This window comes from Vanellus vanellus, assembly GCF_965231255.1.
Source record: "Vanellus vanellus genome assembly, chromosome: 5".
Classification (NCBI taxonomy): Eukaryota; Metazoa; Chordata; class Aves; order Charadriiformes; family Charadriidae; genus Vanellus; species Vanellus vanellus.
In genome coordinates, this window is record NC_138910.1 from 64,229,005 (window position 1) to 64,241,413 (window position 12,409).

Sequence of the window (12,409 nt, forward strand, 5' to 3'; positions counted from 1 at the left end):
TGTGAGAAGAACAGTCCCTTGAACTACAGACTAGTTCAGTCCTGACCGCACTACAATAGGGAATTGTGTTTAAACCATGAGTAATCATGTAATCATCTCCCAGCATAGTACTTCTTTTCTGCACACATGGAATGTAAATGGCCAAGATTTACAACTGATGATTTTGCAGATTTAATGGATTATATTTCTTTAATGGTTCTGGCAATGCAAATTCAGTTAAAAAAAACACCACCAAAAAAAAAAACCCCAACCAAAAAAAATCCCATGCTCACTGCTGTCTGCTTCTTTCTTTATTTTATGACTTCTCTGGCACACAGTTAGGGTTTTCTAACAGTGCGTAAGTGTTCAAAACCATCAAATTATTTGGACTGGGGTGGGGGAGAAGGGTGGTCCTACAGTTAAAGTCCAGGTGTGGAAGACACACCACAATAGGTGATATAGCTAAATTATGTTTGAGCAAATCATAACTCATATGTGTCTGCGATTAGTCTAGAAAAAGGAGCAGACACCCCAGTTCCTAAGCAAGGGCTGTGAAACAAAACAACCACCAACTCATAAAATGCCTTGAGTTTCCCAGATGAAAACTCAGAAGAGGAACAAAACATGAGCAGTAAAGTCACTTGGTGTTTAATGGCTTTCAGTCACCTTGCAAAACAGTTCAAATATCCCCAACTTGAAAGCCAAGTGGCAGCATTCTCCCTTTTACCACCCACTGCTGCGTGGGACAGAGGAAGCTGGGGGAGAGACTAGCTTCGGGAATGTGACCAGTCTTTGCCAGTGTGAAGGAGCAGCACACTGGACCACAGAAAAAATCTCACCCAAAAACATGAGGTCTTGAGGATGAAGAATGAAGGCAAACACACTTGGCCTGATGCAAACCACATACCTTAACACAGGAAAATGGTGGTTCTGGTGCAGTTCAAAGCACAGCCAAACTGGTTTTGTTTGCTGAGGGTGGCTAAACACTAATAACACACACCAACATGTGTTTCAAGTGCTGGTAGAACCGTACCATATACAACATTTATCCTTGTTTTTTCCCCCCATAATGCACTAAAGTAAATCCAGACCTTAAAGAATAACTTGCATAGTAAGAAAAGGTCATCAATTTAATCCTTTACTTTAAGCAGGCAAGCAAATTTGTAAACATTCAAAAGCGGCAGCATCCAAGTTACAAACAATTTAAGGAAAAAAGAATTGAGATTACTAAGGTTCTTTATCCTCTCAAAAATTTTGGACATAATCTTTTAAAACACTGCAAACATTGAACACTCGGTTACACCTCTTCTAATCCTGCTAGTAGTCCTGCCTTCCAAGGAATTCTGCTTTCTAAAACGCATGGTCTCACAATTGCCATACTTTTTAGCATTTGCCGTTTGGAAGTCAGCTACCAGACCATTTCACCTCTGCCTAAATCCCGTTAGCAAAGGGAATGCTTGTGTCTTGATTCAACACCTCTTTAACTTCTGGGGGCAAAGCATCAAAGAGGTGATCTTCCACCACGAGCCCACTTTTCCTGAGAAGCTGACACTGCCCCAGCGTGGCTGGCAGCCGATCCAAGCAGTTTCCCTTCAGTTCCAGATGAGTCAGCTGCAACAGTTGACTAACTTTATCTGGGATTGAGGTAATACAGTTTTGTCCCAGACTCAAAGTCCTCAATTTAACACATTTAAACAACTGTTTTGGCAAAACATCGACTTTGTTTCCTGTGATGTGAAAATGCTGCAGATTTTGAAGCAAACCTATTTCCACTGGAATCGACGCGATTGAGTTGTAGCTTACATCCAAACACCTAAGTTTCTGTAAACTGAACACTGCGGCGGGTAAGGATTCGAGTTTGTTATTGGAGAGATAAAGAGACTCCAAATTCTTTATGTGGGTAATGGAGGAAGGAACGCTGACTATTTTATTGTGCCACAGCTTTAAACAAGTCAATCTTTTTAAGTGCTGGAAACTGATGATTTCTTCAATTGTGCGTATGCTATTTGACTTTAAATCCAGTTCCTGTAAGTTAGAGAGGCTGAAGATGGCGTGGGGAATTCTCTCCAGTTCACAGTTCTGCAGTTCCAACTCCGCAACGTTAGTCATTTTCTTAAGGCTATTGAGTACCACAAGCTTAGTGCCGTCATTATGAATGACTAGTTTTGTCAGATGTGGTGCCACATCTGTGATATTGGGGGGGATTTTGGTCAAATTGCTCTTCACGTGGAGAATTTTAAGGTGTCTCAACTCTCTGAGAGATTCGAGCCCTATCATTTTATTGTTTTCAGAGTTCAAATTGCCTATCAAGTACAATTCACGGAGGTTTTTGAGCAAATACACCCACGCAGGAATTTCTGCAACATCTGTGAATTTCACATGAAGGCATCTCAAGTGGTCCCGGAGGAAGCTGAAGGCAGTCTGCTCGACCTTTGCAGGGCAGTGGCACAGATGAAGCTCCTGAAGATTTGTCATCTGGGAAATTTTTGCTGGGATTTTTGCTTCAGGAATCAGCTCCAGTTTCAACACATCCAGATCTGTCAGATCAAACACTGCATCAGGGACCCCCGACAGCATGAAGAGATGCAACTCTTGCTTGTCCTGGGCATTGCGGGAAACATGTTGCCGCAGCTTTTCAAAAGTCCATTCATGGTTTAAACTAATTTCCCGTAGTTTGTTCTCACTTACCTCTGACAAAAAGACACCGAATCGCTTAGAATACAGCTGGTCGTACTGATCTACCATATGCAAGAGAAATGCAAAATCATTTTTGACATCAGGGATATCACTGAAGCTACTCTCTTCTCTGACCTTTTCAAAGGAATATTCTTTTAAAGGTATTCGGAACAGCCAGAAAAGTGTGTAGAGGCAGATGAAACCATAGACACAAATGAGGGAAATATAGCTGATAAGGAGCTTCTTCAACATGTAAGCCATGTTGTGTGTACATTCAAACTGTGTGTAGCCAATCAGGTGTTCCACTTTCGGGTTGCAGGTGTGTTCAAAACTAATGGTGTTGACAAAGTTTGCAGTATAGCAGAGAATAAATATGAATTTGACAGTCTTGATGACAGTCTGGCCAACGTAGAGCTTGTAAATCAGATCACTGTCCTCCACGTGAGCCCGGAACTTACGGACTTTCTCAAACAGTGCTTTGGCTTGTTCACCATCTTTCTTATCTAAAATAGTGACGCTGGGAACCTCGATCAGTGGCTTGTCAGCTGAAAATTTGAAGCCAGACTTTGTTATCATAGGAGTGCTGGCACTTGGGCTTCCTTCATCACTGCTAGTGGAAACATACTTGGGCAGGGACTGGGCACCAGTTAATCTCTGTTTGTTCTCCTCTGAGTCCTCGCATGCCGTCTCAGACAATGCTTTTGTAGTCCAAGGGGACTCAAAGCACTTCCCTAATATAGACACAAAATGCTCAATTTTTGAGCAAGTCTTGGGATACTTGAACCAAAAGTTGCTACTGACTATTAAAATGATAGTATGGATGAGAACAAGATAGGGAAAATACTTTGAATACCAAGGAAGAGCCAAATGATAGCACATCTGGTTAATGAATACATATTGCTGAAAATCCAAATTTGTTTTACGGCCTGAAGAATCTTTCTGCTCCTTCTTCAGCTCCGGGCCTGATTCAGTGGGTTGATACTGAGAAGAGGTAGCTCTGCTCAGAGGTATGTCAGGTGTTACAGTAGGGGAACTTCCAAAGGAAACCGTTCTCATTGATGAGTCTTCTCCTTGACCAGTGGTTGTTTCCACAGTGGTAAAGTCAGCCTTCCCTGATGTGCTGGGTTGTGCTTTTGAATTTACAGTAGACTGCAAAACTGGCAAGCAGACCACTTGGTCTTTGGTCAGCTGCATGGTTCCAGCAAAAATGGCAACCATTAACATAACAACAGCTAGATAATCCATAAATACATCCCACCATGGTTTCAAGATACGATAAGTTGGCTGGATGTCATTGAGCGATGCAACTTCTGCAAGGGTAAACATTCCTACAAGAGAACAAAGACAAAATCAGTATTGTTGACTGGTGAGCGGGTTATTTTACCATTTTATAACAATCACAACATGACATATGGATCCTCAGAAAGTTCCGGTTTTTATTATGTTTCGTTGCCTGTCACACATTGTCCATCATTCCACTCAACACAGTTTTCTCAAAGGATATGTACTGAAATGACGCATTATTTTAGCATCAAAACAGAAGTCTTCTCACTTCAGGCCGGATGATATTTACATATCTTTACCTCTTCACAGTACAAGCACCAAGGCCTGCTCTGTGCAACTGAAATATCTGAAAGGTAAAGTGCTGTAGCTGATACATATTAATAACATGAAGAGCAACAATTGATTACACTGCAAAAAATCCAATTCTGTAAAAATGACTGCTTGAGTCTGAACGCATAAAATCCAGCACTAACATTATTTTGTAGTAAGTTGCATTTAAACAAAATAGCATTTGTTAAATGCTTTGCACCTTGCTCATGACTCATAATGTAACAAGAGACCTAAAATGTGCTGTACGAGTGAGGCCTCTCATTTCTTTTCATCTGACACAATAACAGTCAATGTCTCCCACTCCTTGCTGTTGAGCATCCACATTGCTTACCAGATTGATTGGCTCCTTTCCCTTAAGTACCACTGCACAAGTGAAAGTCTTGCAGTTACTATGTGAATATTTGGCACAGTTTGTTTTTTTTTTATGTCTTTGGATATTATACAGTGAGAAACAGTTATCACCTATTGACTGGACCAAATGGTACTCTATGACTTTTTTTCCACCATTAATGAAGAAATAACCCTTCCTCAGAAAAATACAACTTGGCTAACCAAGATAAAAAAAAAAAAAAACAACACAACTCTTTCTTAACGTAATGGACAAAATATTTTTTTAGGCTATCTTCACAGCCTGGGGATTATAGGAAGCCGGTTAGGCCCTGTAGCACAGGAGCAGGCTGTAAGGCTTTCACTTCAAATTAAAACATACGCACTGTGAGACAAAGTGGCAAACTGATCACGTGAGAATCCAAACCTCTTTGCAGCTTTAAATAGTGTACTTTGCTTTTTGTTTTGACAGAATCTAGAGGACTCAACTTACCAACTTTTTTAAAAGTAAGCTTCCTGTGCAAGCAGGATGTGGTAAAATCATCATTTTAACTGCTGAACTTGTGACCCAAATTTGCCATTTCTAAAGTAAAATATGCAGCTTGTGTGCATAGACAGAGATGGGAAAAAGAGAGGATGTACATTATCATACACAGTCTGGCTCCCTTTGGTTGGGAGAAGAACGGCTTAGCAGAGCACAAGGAGATCAAAGCAGGCAGTATAAAGATGCATCAGATTTATTACTTTTTACTTGTAGCATACCACTTCGTACAGACCTGCATCTTGCAAACCCTAAAGGACAGTGTCCCAGGCAATGAATATACAACATGATTAATTATTTCTAGCCCACATTTCTCTGAAGAAGATAACAGACATTTCTATATGCAGAACTTACTAGCTACTGCCTATACAGTCAAAGGCATGCATTAGCCCCTCTCCTGCCCCACACCAGTGCGGGCAGCTCCCATGATCTCGGTCTGTGGGGAAGGCCAATGGTCACCATTACAGACCCAGCATGGAGCTCACAACGAAAGCATCTCCATCACAGGGAGGGATCCAGCCCCTGGTCTCCTCGCAGGAACTTTTACTGGTTTTGCACACTTAGCCTGGGATTTGGTGAAAGCAGACAGAGAGGAGAGAGTTTTATCTCACTGCAGCACTCATCTCGGTTGGTGCTCTTTGCACAGTTGCCAAAATGTGAAAGTTAAGGCCCAGTTCCTCAGGGGACGGGCAGAAAGAACTTCCAGCACTCTCTATATTTTCCAGTGGAGAAATGAATGTCAAATACTTCCCCCTCATTAGTAACACAAGCTGTGGGGGTCTTACAGGTCTCCCAGCTCCACAAGAGCCTCCTTCTGGCAGCATGGCTCGGCAGCCTTTCCCCATGCACCTCCCCAGGGCTGTAGTTGCTATAGGAAGCACTGAAGGACACAGACCAGCAACACACCCCAGTTATCACACCCTCACAGTGCTTAACTTGGAGTTACCTACAAGCTCCCATTTTCTTTAATGTCTCCTGGTGCTTACCTCAACTGAGTCACAGCCTGACTGCTTGCCCTAGAATTGCTACATTCGACATTTCAGTAACAACCCCATGCAAAAGAATATCGTTAGTCATTTGTACTAATGTGACCAGATAGATATAAAAGGACCCTCCTTACTCCTGAAGCACAACTGCCACCTACCCAGGACAGGAGATCCACAAAACAGCAGCAGAGTTGGCTGGTTGGTTGTTTTTCCTGCATGGATTTTTTTTTTTTTTTCTTCTTTCTTGGAAGCCGTTTGGAAGGGATGCTCTCACAGGTCTCCAGGCTGTTCTATCTGTGGTCTCACCCACCGTGGCAGCCACAAGATCTCCTCCACTAGGTTACTAGTTCAACTGGACAGCACAGGGCCAAACGCTTAGCAAGGACAAGTCATGCATGCTTACTACGGCCGTGCCTCTGCCCGTGGAGCTATGCAATGTGCAGGGAGGAGGTGGCAAGCAAGCTGGGAAGGAGGAATGAGATGACTCCCGTAATGCACATGGGTAGCTGCTACTGCTTGTTCCTCTGGGGCTAGCCTTGCCCTCAACTTTGCACTAGCTAATTACATGGGAAGTTACCTCATTGCGGTTTGGGACACAACACGCAGAATGCCTTTTACAGAATGAAGGTGATTTTTTTTTTTTGCTTCTGCCATAAGAACACGTGGATAAAGCAACAAAACCCAAGCGCTGCATACACGGCTGCTCTAAGCAACTGAAATAATGGAAAAGAATGAGATAGGACAAAGTGGTTCCAGATAAAGACTTAGAAAGAACAATAAGAAAAGTTAAAGCTAAAAATCACCTCCATCAGACCTGTCTTACACGCACACAAAATGATTTCAAGAAGGGTTAGGAGACACAACAAAGCCCGTGTAATCCTCTTTGTGAGCTTATAGGCAGCGTGGTGTAACAAGAGCTTTACACCGAGAAGTACCACATTCAGTGCTCTGAACATGTCTTTTCTTTCAAGTTACTGATACTCACAGAAGAGCTGCTGTTTTGGCAGAGATTAGCAGTTATAAAACACAAAAATACCCTCTGTGGCATTACTGTCTAACACTGTCTCATAAAAGAAAGGCAAACCTTTTTCTAGCTCACAAAAATCAATTCCAAGAGCTGGAATCAGGTTAATGTCCACATATGCCTAAAATATTTAAACGCTCCCAGTCTTAAAAAACAAAATGAAAAACTATAAACCTACACACAGTATAAGACACATTCTGACTGACAAGCTACAAATAAATGTGGTATTTTCTCCCTTAAATCCATCATTACATGTATTGGTGTTTGATTTCACAAAACTAATAACCACAGAAGTTACCCTTTTTTTTTTTTTTGCAGATGCTTAGGAGCCAAACTATTAAGAGGAACTCAGAACAACAGGTCTCTACAGTACTGTAATGTTTTTTTGGGGTTTTCTTTATTCCAAGGTTAAACTTAAACTATTTAAAGCTTTCAGAACCTGCTTTTAAAACCTACTGTCCAGAACATTCCTTGAAGTAGATAGTATTTTCATCACTAATTTTCACCACCTTTCAAGGGTGCCAGATTGGGGGGGGGGGGGGGGGGGGGTGATAAACTACAGTGATGACACGGTAGTAAGACAAAAAAAAGACAGACCTAAATGTGAGTCTGTGTCTGGCAGGTAGAGCCTGTGGCTCCCTGCCATAGGTGGGCTTCCCTCGAGACCAGTGCATGCTCTATTCACGATCCTGATGCAAAACAAAGTCTGTAAGCAGGTAGCTCGAACTGAAGATCAAAGTACTATGCAGCTGAAAAGCCAAAATGTCCGATTTCTCATGGTGAAAACATGCATTGCTTTCAGCCCTTTTCAGGGCTTGCAAGGCACTGAACAGACCTTGAGGCTCAGCAGAACATGGGGTTTTGACACACTGAGATCTAGACCCAAACTAGAAATTTTTTTTTTTTTTTTTTTTTTTTTTAAGAGAAATAGTTTTTAATTCCCAATATGGAATTTCAGGGCATAGTCTCCTTTTTAAAATAGCATGTTTTAGTTCAGTTTTAATAAGCATTGTGTGAATTCAAGCTTATTACAGTATGATATTTAGGGCTGCACAGCTACACAAAATAAGGAAGATCTTTAATTTTAGCAAGTAATCCTTTCATTAGTCTTAAAGAAAAGCTATAATAGAAACAACTCTGAATGCGATTAACCTGGTGAATTTTTCTGACATAGACTATAAATGCTGAAATACAAAGTGGACATATTGGGGTTATTTTCTAAGAAACTGTCCTAGCTTAAAGACAGAAGTTAGAGGAAAAGGAAGCAACAGATTGGTATGTCACTAATGTTTATTTACATCCTACTTCTTCCTGTACTTACTGTTAAAAACTTCATCTCTCTGCCCCTGTAATTCACTGGCTCTCCTGTTTCAAAAGCATATTTAAAGTTAAAGCAAATTCAAGGTTAAAACAAACAAATAAAAACAGAATTGTAGCACAGGAACCTCTCATTTTACTTTCAGGTTCCCAAGACTCTGAACAAACCCACTTTGTTTCAGGAAACAAAAAGATTCTTGCATTAGCCTTGTCACCACAACTGGTCAAGAATTAAAAAAAAAAAAAAAGCCAAAACATTTCTAGTTGAAAAGAAAAAGTGCTACCATGAACAAAATTGTTTTCTCCCTTCCCACAGGAAATTAAGAAGAAAAGTTTTCCCATAACTAAAAGGCTTTGCTAGCTTGCTTTTGATCAAGTGAGCATAGGTTTAAATTGATTTCCATTGTATATTTTACTCTTTCTACTAACCATTTCTATTTTTGTTGTTTTTCTACTTCTGCAATATCCTATTAAGGCAGGCAATTGGACCTTAATGTGATAAGAATGGATTATGAGATTCCTCCGAGCCAGGATGCTGCAAATATCAATAGTTCCACAGACCATCTGCAAAGATCAAAAAGATGGCACCATCATCTCCCCCCTCCCCCCCCCCAACCCCAAGTTGTAAGGAGCCCCAAATCTCTTGTAAAATAAAGCACGAAGACATTCAGAAAAGATCCATTATCCATGGCCCAGCAATGTGCCCTTGTCGCCAAAAAGGCCAATGGAATCCTGGGCTGCATAGGGAAGAGTGTGGCCAGTAGGTCGAGGGAGGTCATTCTCCCCCTCTACTCGGCACTGGTGAGGCCACAACTGGAATACTGTGTCCAGTTTTGGGCTCCCCAGTTCAAGAGGGACAGGGAACTGCTGGAGCGAGTCCAGCGAAGGGCAACTAAGATGATTAAGGGCTTGGAGCACCTCCCTTATGACGAAAGGCTGAGAGAGCTGGGACTCTAGCCTGGAGAAGAGAAGGCTGAGGGGAGACCTTATTATGGCGTACAAGTATCTAAAGGGTGGGTTGATGGAGGATGGAGCCAGGCTCTTTTCAATGGTTCCCAGTGACAGGACGAGGGGCAATGGGCACAAGTTAGAACACAGGAAGTTCCGTTCAAACACACGGAAACAGTTCTTTACGGTGAGGGTGACAGAGCACTGGCACAGGCTGCCCAGGGAGGTTGTGGAGTCCCCTTCTCTGGAGATTTTCAAGACCCGCCTGGATGCAGTCCTGAGTAATGTGCTCTAGGCAATCCTGCTTTAGCAGGAGAGTTGGACTAGATGATCTCTAGAGGTCCCTTCCAACTCTGATAATTCTGTGATTCTGTGATTCTGTGATCCTGTGAGTAGATTTATGCATTCTGAATACACAAACACATTCATCACCTGCATTGGTTATTCAGTTTCTGAGACTAAAAGAAGTTTAGAACAAACTGAAGGAGGTTTAGCCAAAACACCAGCTTTAGGATCTTGTAATAGTAATAGAGGGAAATTGTCCCTGCTACTGTAGCTGGGAGTATTACAACTACTCCTAGCCTGGTTTGCAGCTCCTAGTATGTTGCCTGAGGCACTGCCTCTGGATAGCTGTGGAGAAGCAGCAGCTCATTGGAAAAAGGGGAGTTAACTCTCTGCTGCTTTATTCCAACAGGGGATTATTGTGCTTTGCTCTACCTGACCCAACTCAAGTTACAAAACCAGTTTTAGGTACAACTGTGACTACAGCTTCTCTTCTCAGGCATCCTGCAAATGAAACCCCCAAGTTCAGCTAAGCATGGATTTGTGCGTTGAGTACCCCCTATTGCCTGAAAAGCCCAGGAACCGTTCCACAATAAAATACAACATCGGTATTTTTAAAGATGTGTTTCTCTACCATAGGAAATGTTTTGCTACTCCTTCAAGTGACAGAAGGTATTGCAGAACATTAACACCAGAATGCAAGGACTACAGTGTGGCTTATGGTGTCAGATACTTCTAGATTAGTGTTTTTGTCTTAGGGAGATCAGAAACAGATTTAACATAAGAACCTGCATGGAAGAAGATTTCCGTTATTTTTTCCACCAAATTAGAATGACAAGAATTCCCACTTGCTTTTTCTTCCTTAAGCATCTGACATTGGCCAAATCTACCAGTTTTAGATCAATCTGCAAGATCTGGGTTGGTTTGTTTTTGTTTGGCTACCCCTTGACTGAGCAAACTGTTATTGTTTTGGCCTATTTGATATTTCAGGCTAAGCAAACTTCTATGGGATACGATATTTATCTGTACAATCTGACTTTCTTAAAATTAATTGCATTTCACACTGAAGGTAGTGTTTTAGAGATGGTGTACCACAAGATGTTGTGTCAACATAATGGATGATCCCTGAATAAGGATCCTATAGAGAAAAACATTCCAACTAAGGAACAAGACTTCCACAACAGCTTTCAATTATAACTAAATTTTATTTTATATATATATATTTATGGAAAAATAGGATGCTGTTATTTGATAACATACGTGATTAAGGAGGCTTAATTAGCACCACTCATACACTCATTATTTAAGAAAAACCAAAGCCCTCATAACTAACCCATCTCCCCAACTCCCCCATTCCACTGCCCAAGCTGCAGAGCTATAATTTTGGACTTCCCCTTAGAGGGAACATATACTCTCTGATATATACTGTAAATCAATTCCCCAACTAAGCAATCATCATCTTTATGAACAACATTGACCTGACTGACAGTAATTTAGTTAACAAAAAGTTATCAAAATCTAATTTGTCAGACTGCATAGAGAAATGTTGAGCGTCAGTAAGTTGGAGACAAAAATAAGATTCTTGCTTTATATAATCAATGTCAAATTAGTACCCATTTACAAAAATTAAGCCTATAAAAAACTTTTTTTATTATTTAAATCTTCAAAAATTCTGCCCTTCAAAGCTGGGCTTTTTCAGATTGTATAACACTCTAACCTACTTTTGGATCCTGCTATTTAAGTGTTTACACTGAATCTTCCTTGTTTACCAGCTCTTTGAAGGTCTAGTGCTATACACCACTCCTACACAGATGGTTTTGTAATCAATGTGATATTTAAAAAGCAGTATTAGCGGCCATAATTTCCCTAACAATAAACTCTAGAATCATACCTCATTCCTGCCTTGCTGTAAATGACCAGAGAGGTCTGTTTAAGGGTGACTTTTGAGACAGGAGCCCAATGCTGTATTTCCGACTAGCTTCCCAAAGCACCCAAAGATTAATAACACAATTAACTCTGTGTTTGCCACATGTGAATTCTGTATCCACAGAGCACAGAAAATTAACAACTTCCCTCTTTGCCTACTGCAGTACTCCTGAGCCATCCTCCTACTAGAGGACTGCTTTGACCAAAAGTTTTCTTCACATTTATCCCCAGGCTTCAGGGTGCAGTGCAAGCACTCAGTATCTTTCAGAATACAACTTGTCAGTTTTTGATCTCAAAAAGCTCAGAAAGAGCCTAAGCTGAATGTGCAGCAACACTGTACTCTGTCCTCACTTCGCCCAGGTTGGTAGCCCTGGAGACCGTAAAAAGCATAAGAGAAGAAATGGGAGAAGGAAACAAGAGTGGAGAAGAGAGTGGTCCTTGAGCATCCCTCTGCATGGGTCTCTGCCATTGGTAGAGCTCAGTGTTCTTAGCTACATGTGTTACAATTCAAGTCAGTTAGCCACATGTGATTTTAGTTATAAAACAAACCACCATGTTGCAAGGCAACATGCAAGAAACCAAGAGAGATGACTAATGAGGCTAGACCCCAGCAGGGGTAAATACTGAACTCATGCTTTTCATATCTGTAACAGTCCATGATTGCACAGGCATTTGACTGGCAATTTCTCTCAGGAAGAGGAGGAATCTTGCATAGCACAACTACCTGAAAAGAAATCCTACAGCAGAGTAGCGAGGACCTTGCAGATGAAGGCAAAGAACATGCCTCAG

At 41.3% G+C, this 12,409-nt stretch overlaps 1 protein-coding gene across 1 annotated transcript; it reads right to left on the bottom strand.

The window, feature by feature from the left end:
* Positions 1-1,132: 1,132 nt before the first annotated feature.
* LRRC8D (leucine rich repeat containing 8 VRAC subunit D) lies at positions 1,133-9,021 on the bottom strand. Its single transcript, XM_082484666.1, has 2 exons — positions 8,894-9,021; positions 1,133-3,983 (listed from the first exon to the last, which is right to left on the bottom strand). The coding sequence occupies exon 2, from the start codon at positions 3,979-3,981 to the stop codon at positions 1,411-1,413; it is 2,571 nt and encodes an 856-aa protein (XP_082340792.1). The 5' UTR covers positions 3,982-3,983; positions 8,894-9,021; the 3' UTR covers positions 1,133-1,410.
* Between the last annotated feature and the right edge of the window lie 3,388 nt (positions 9,022-12,409).

Excerpts from the sequence above, each read along its gene's own strand:
- LRRC8D (XM_082484666.1), bottom strand. The coding sequence starts at position 3,981 with ATGTTTACCCTTGCAGAAGTTGCATCGCTCAATGACATCCAGCCAACT.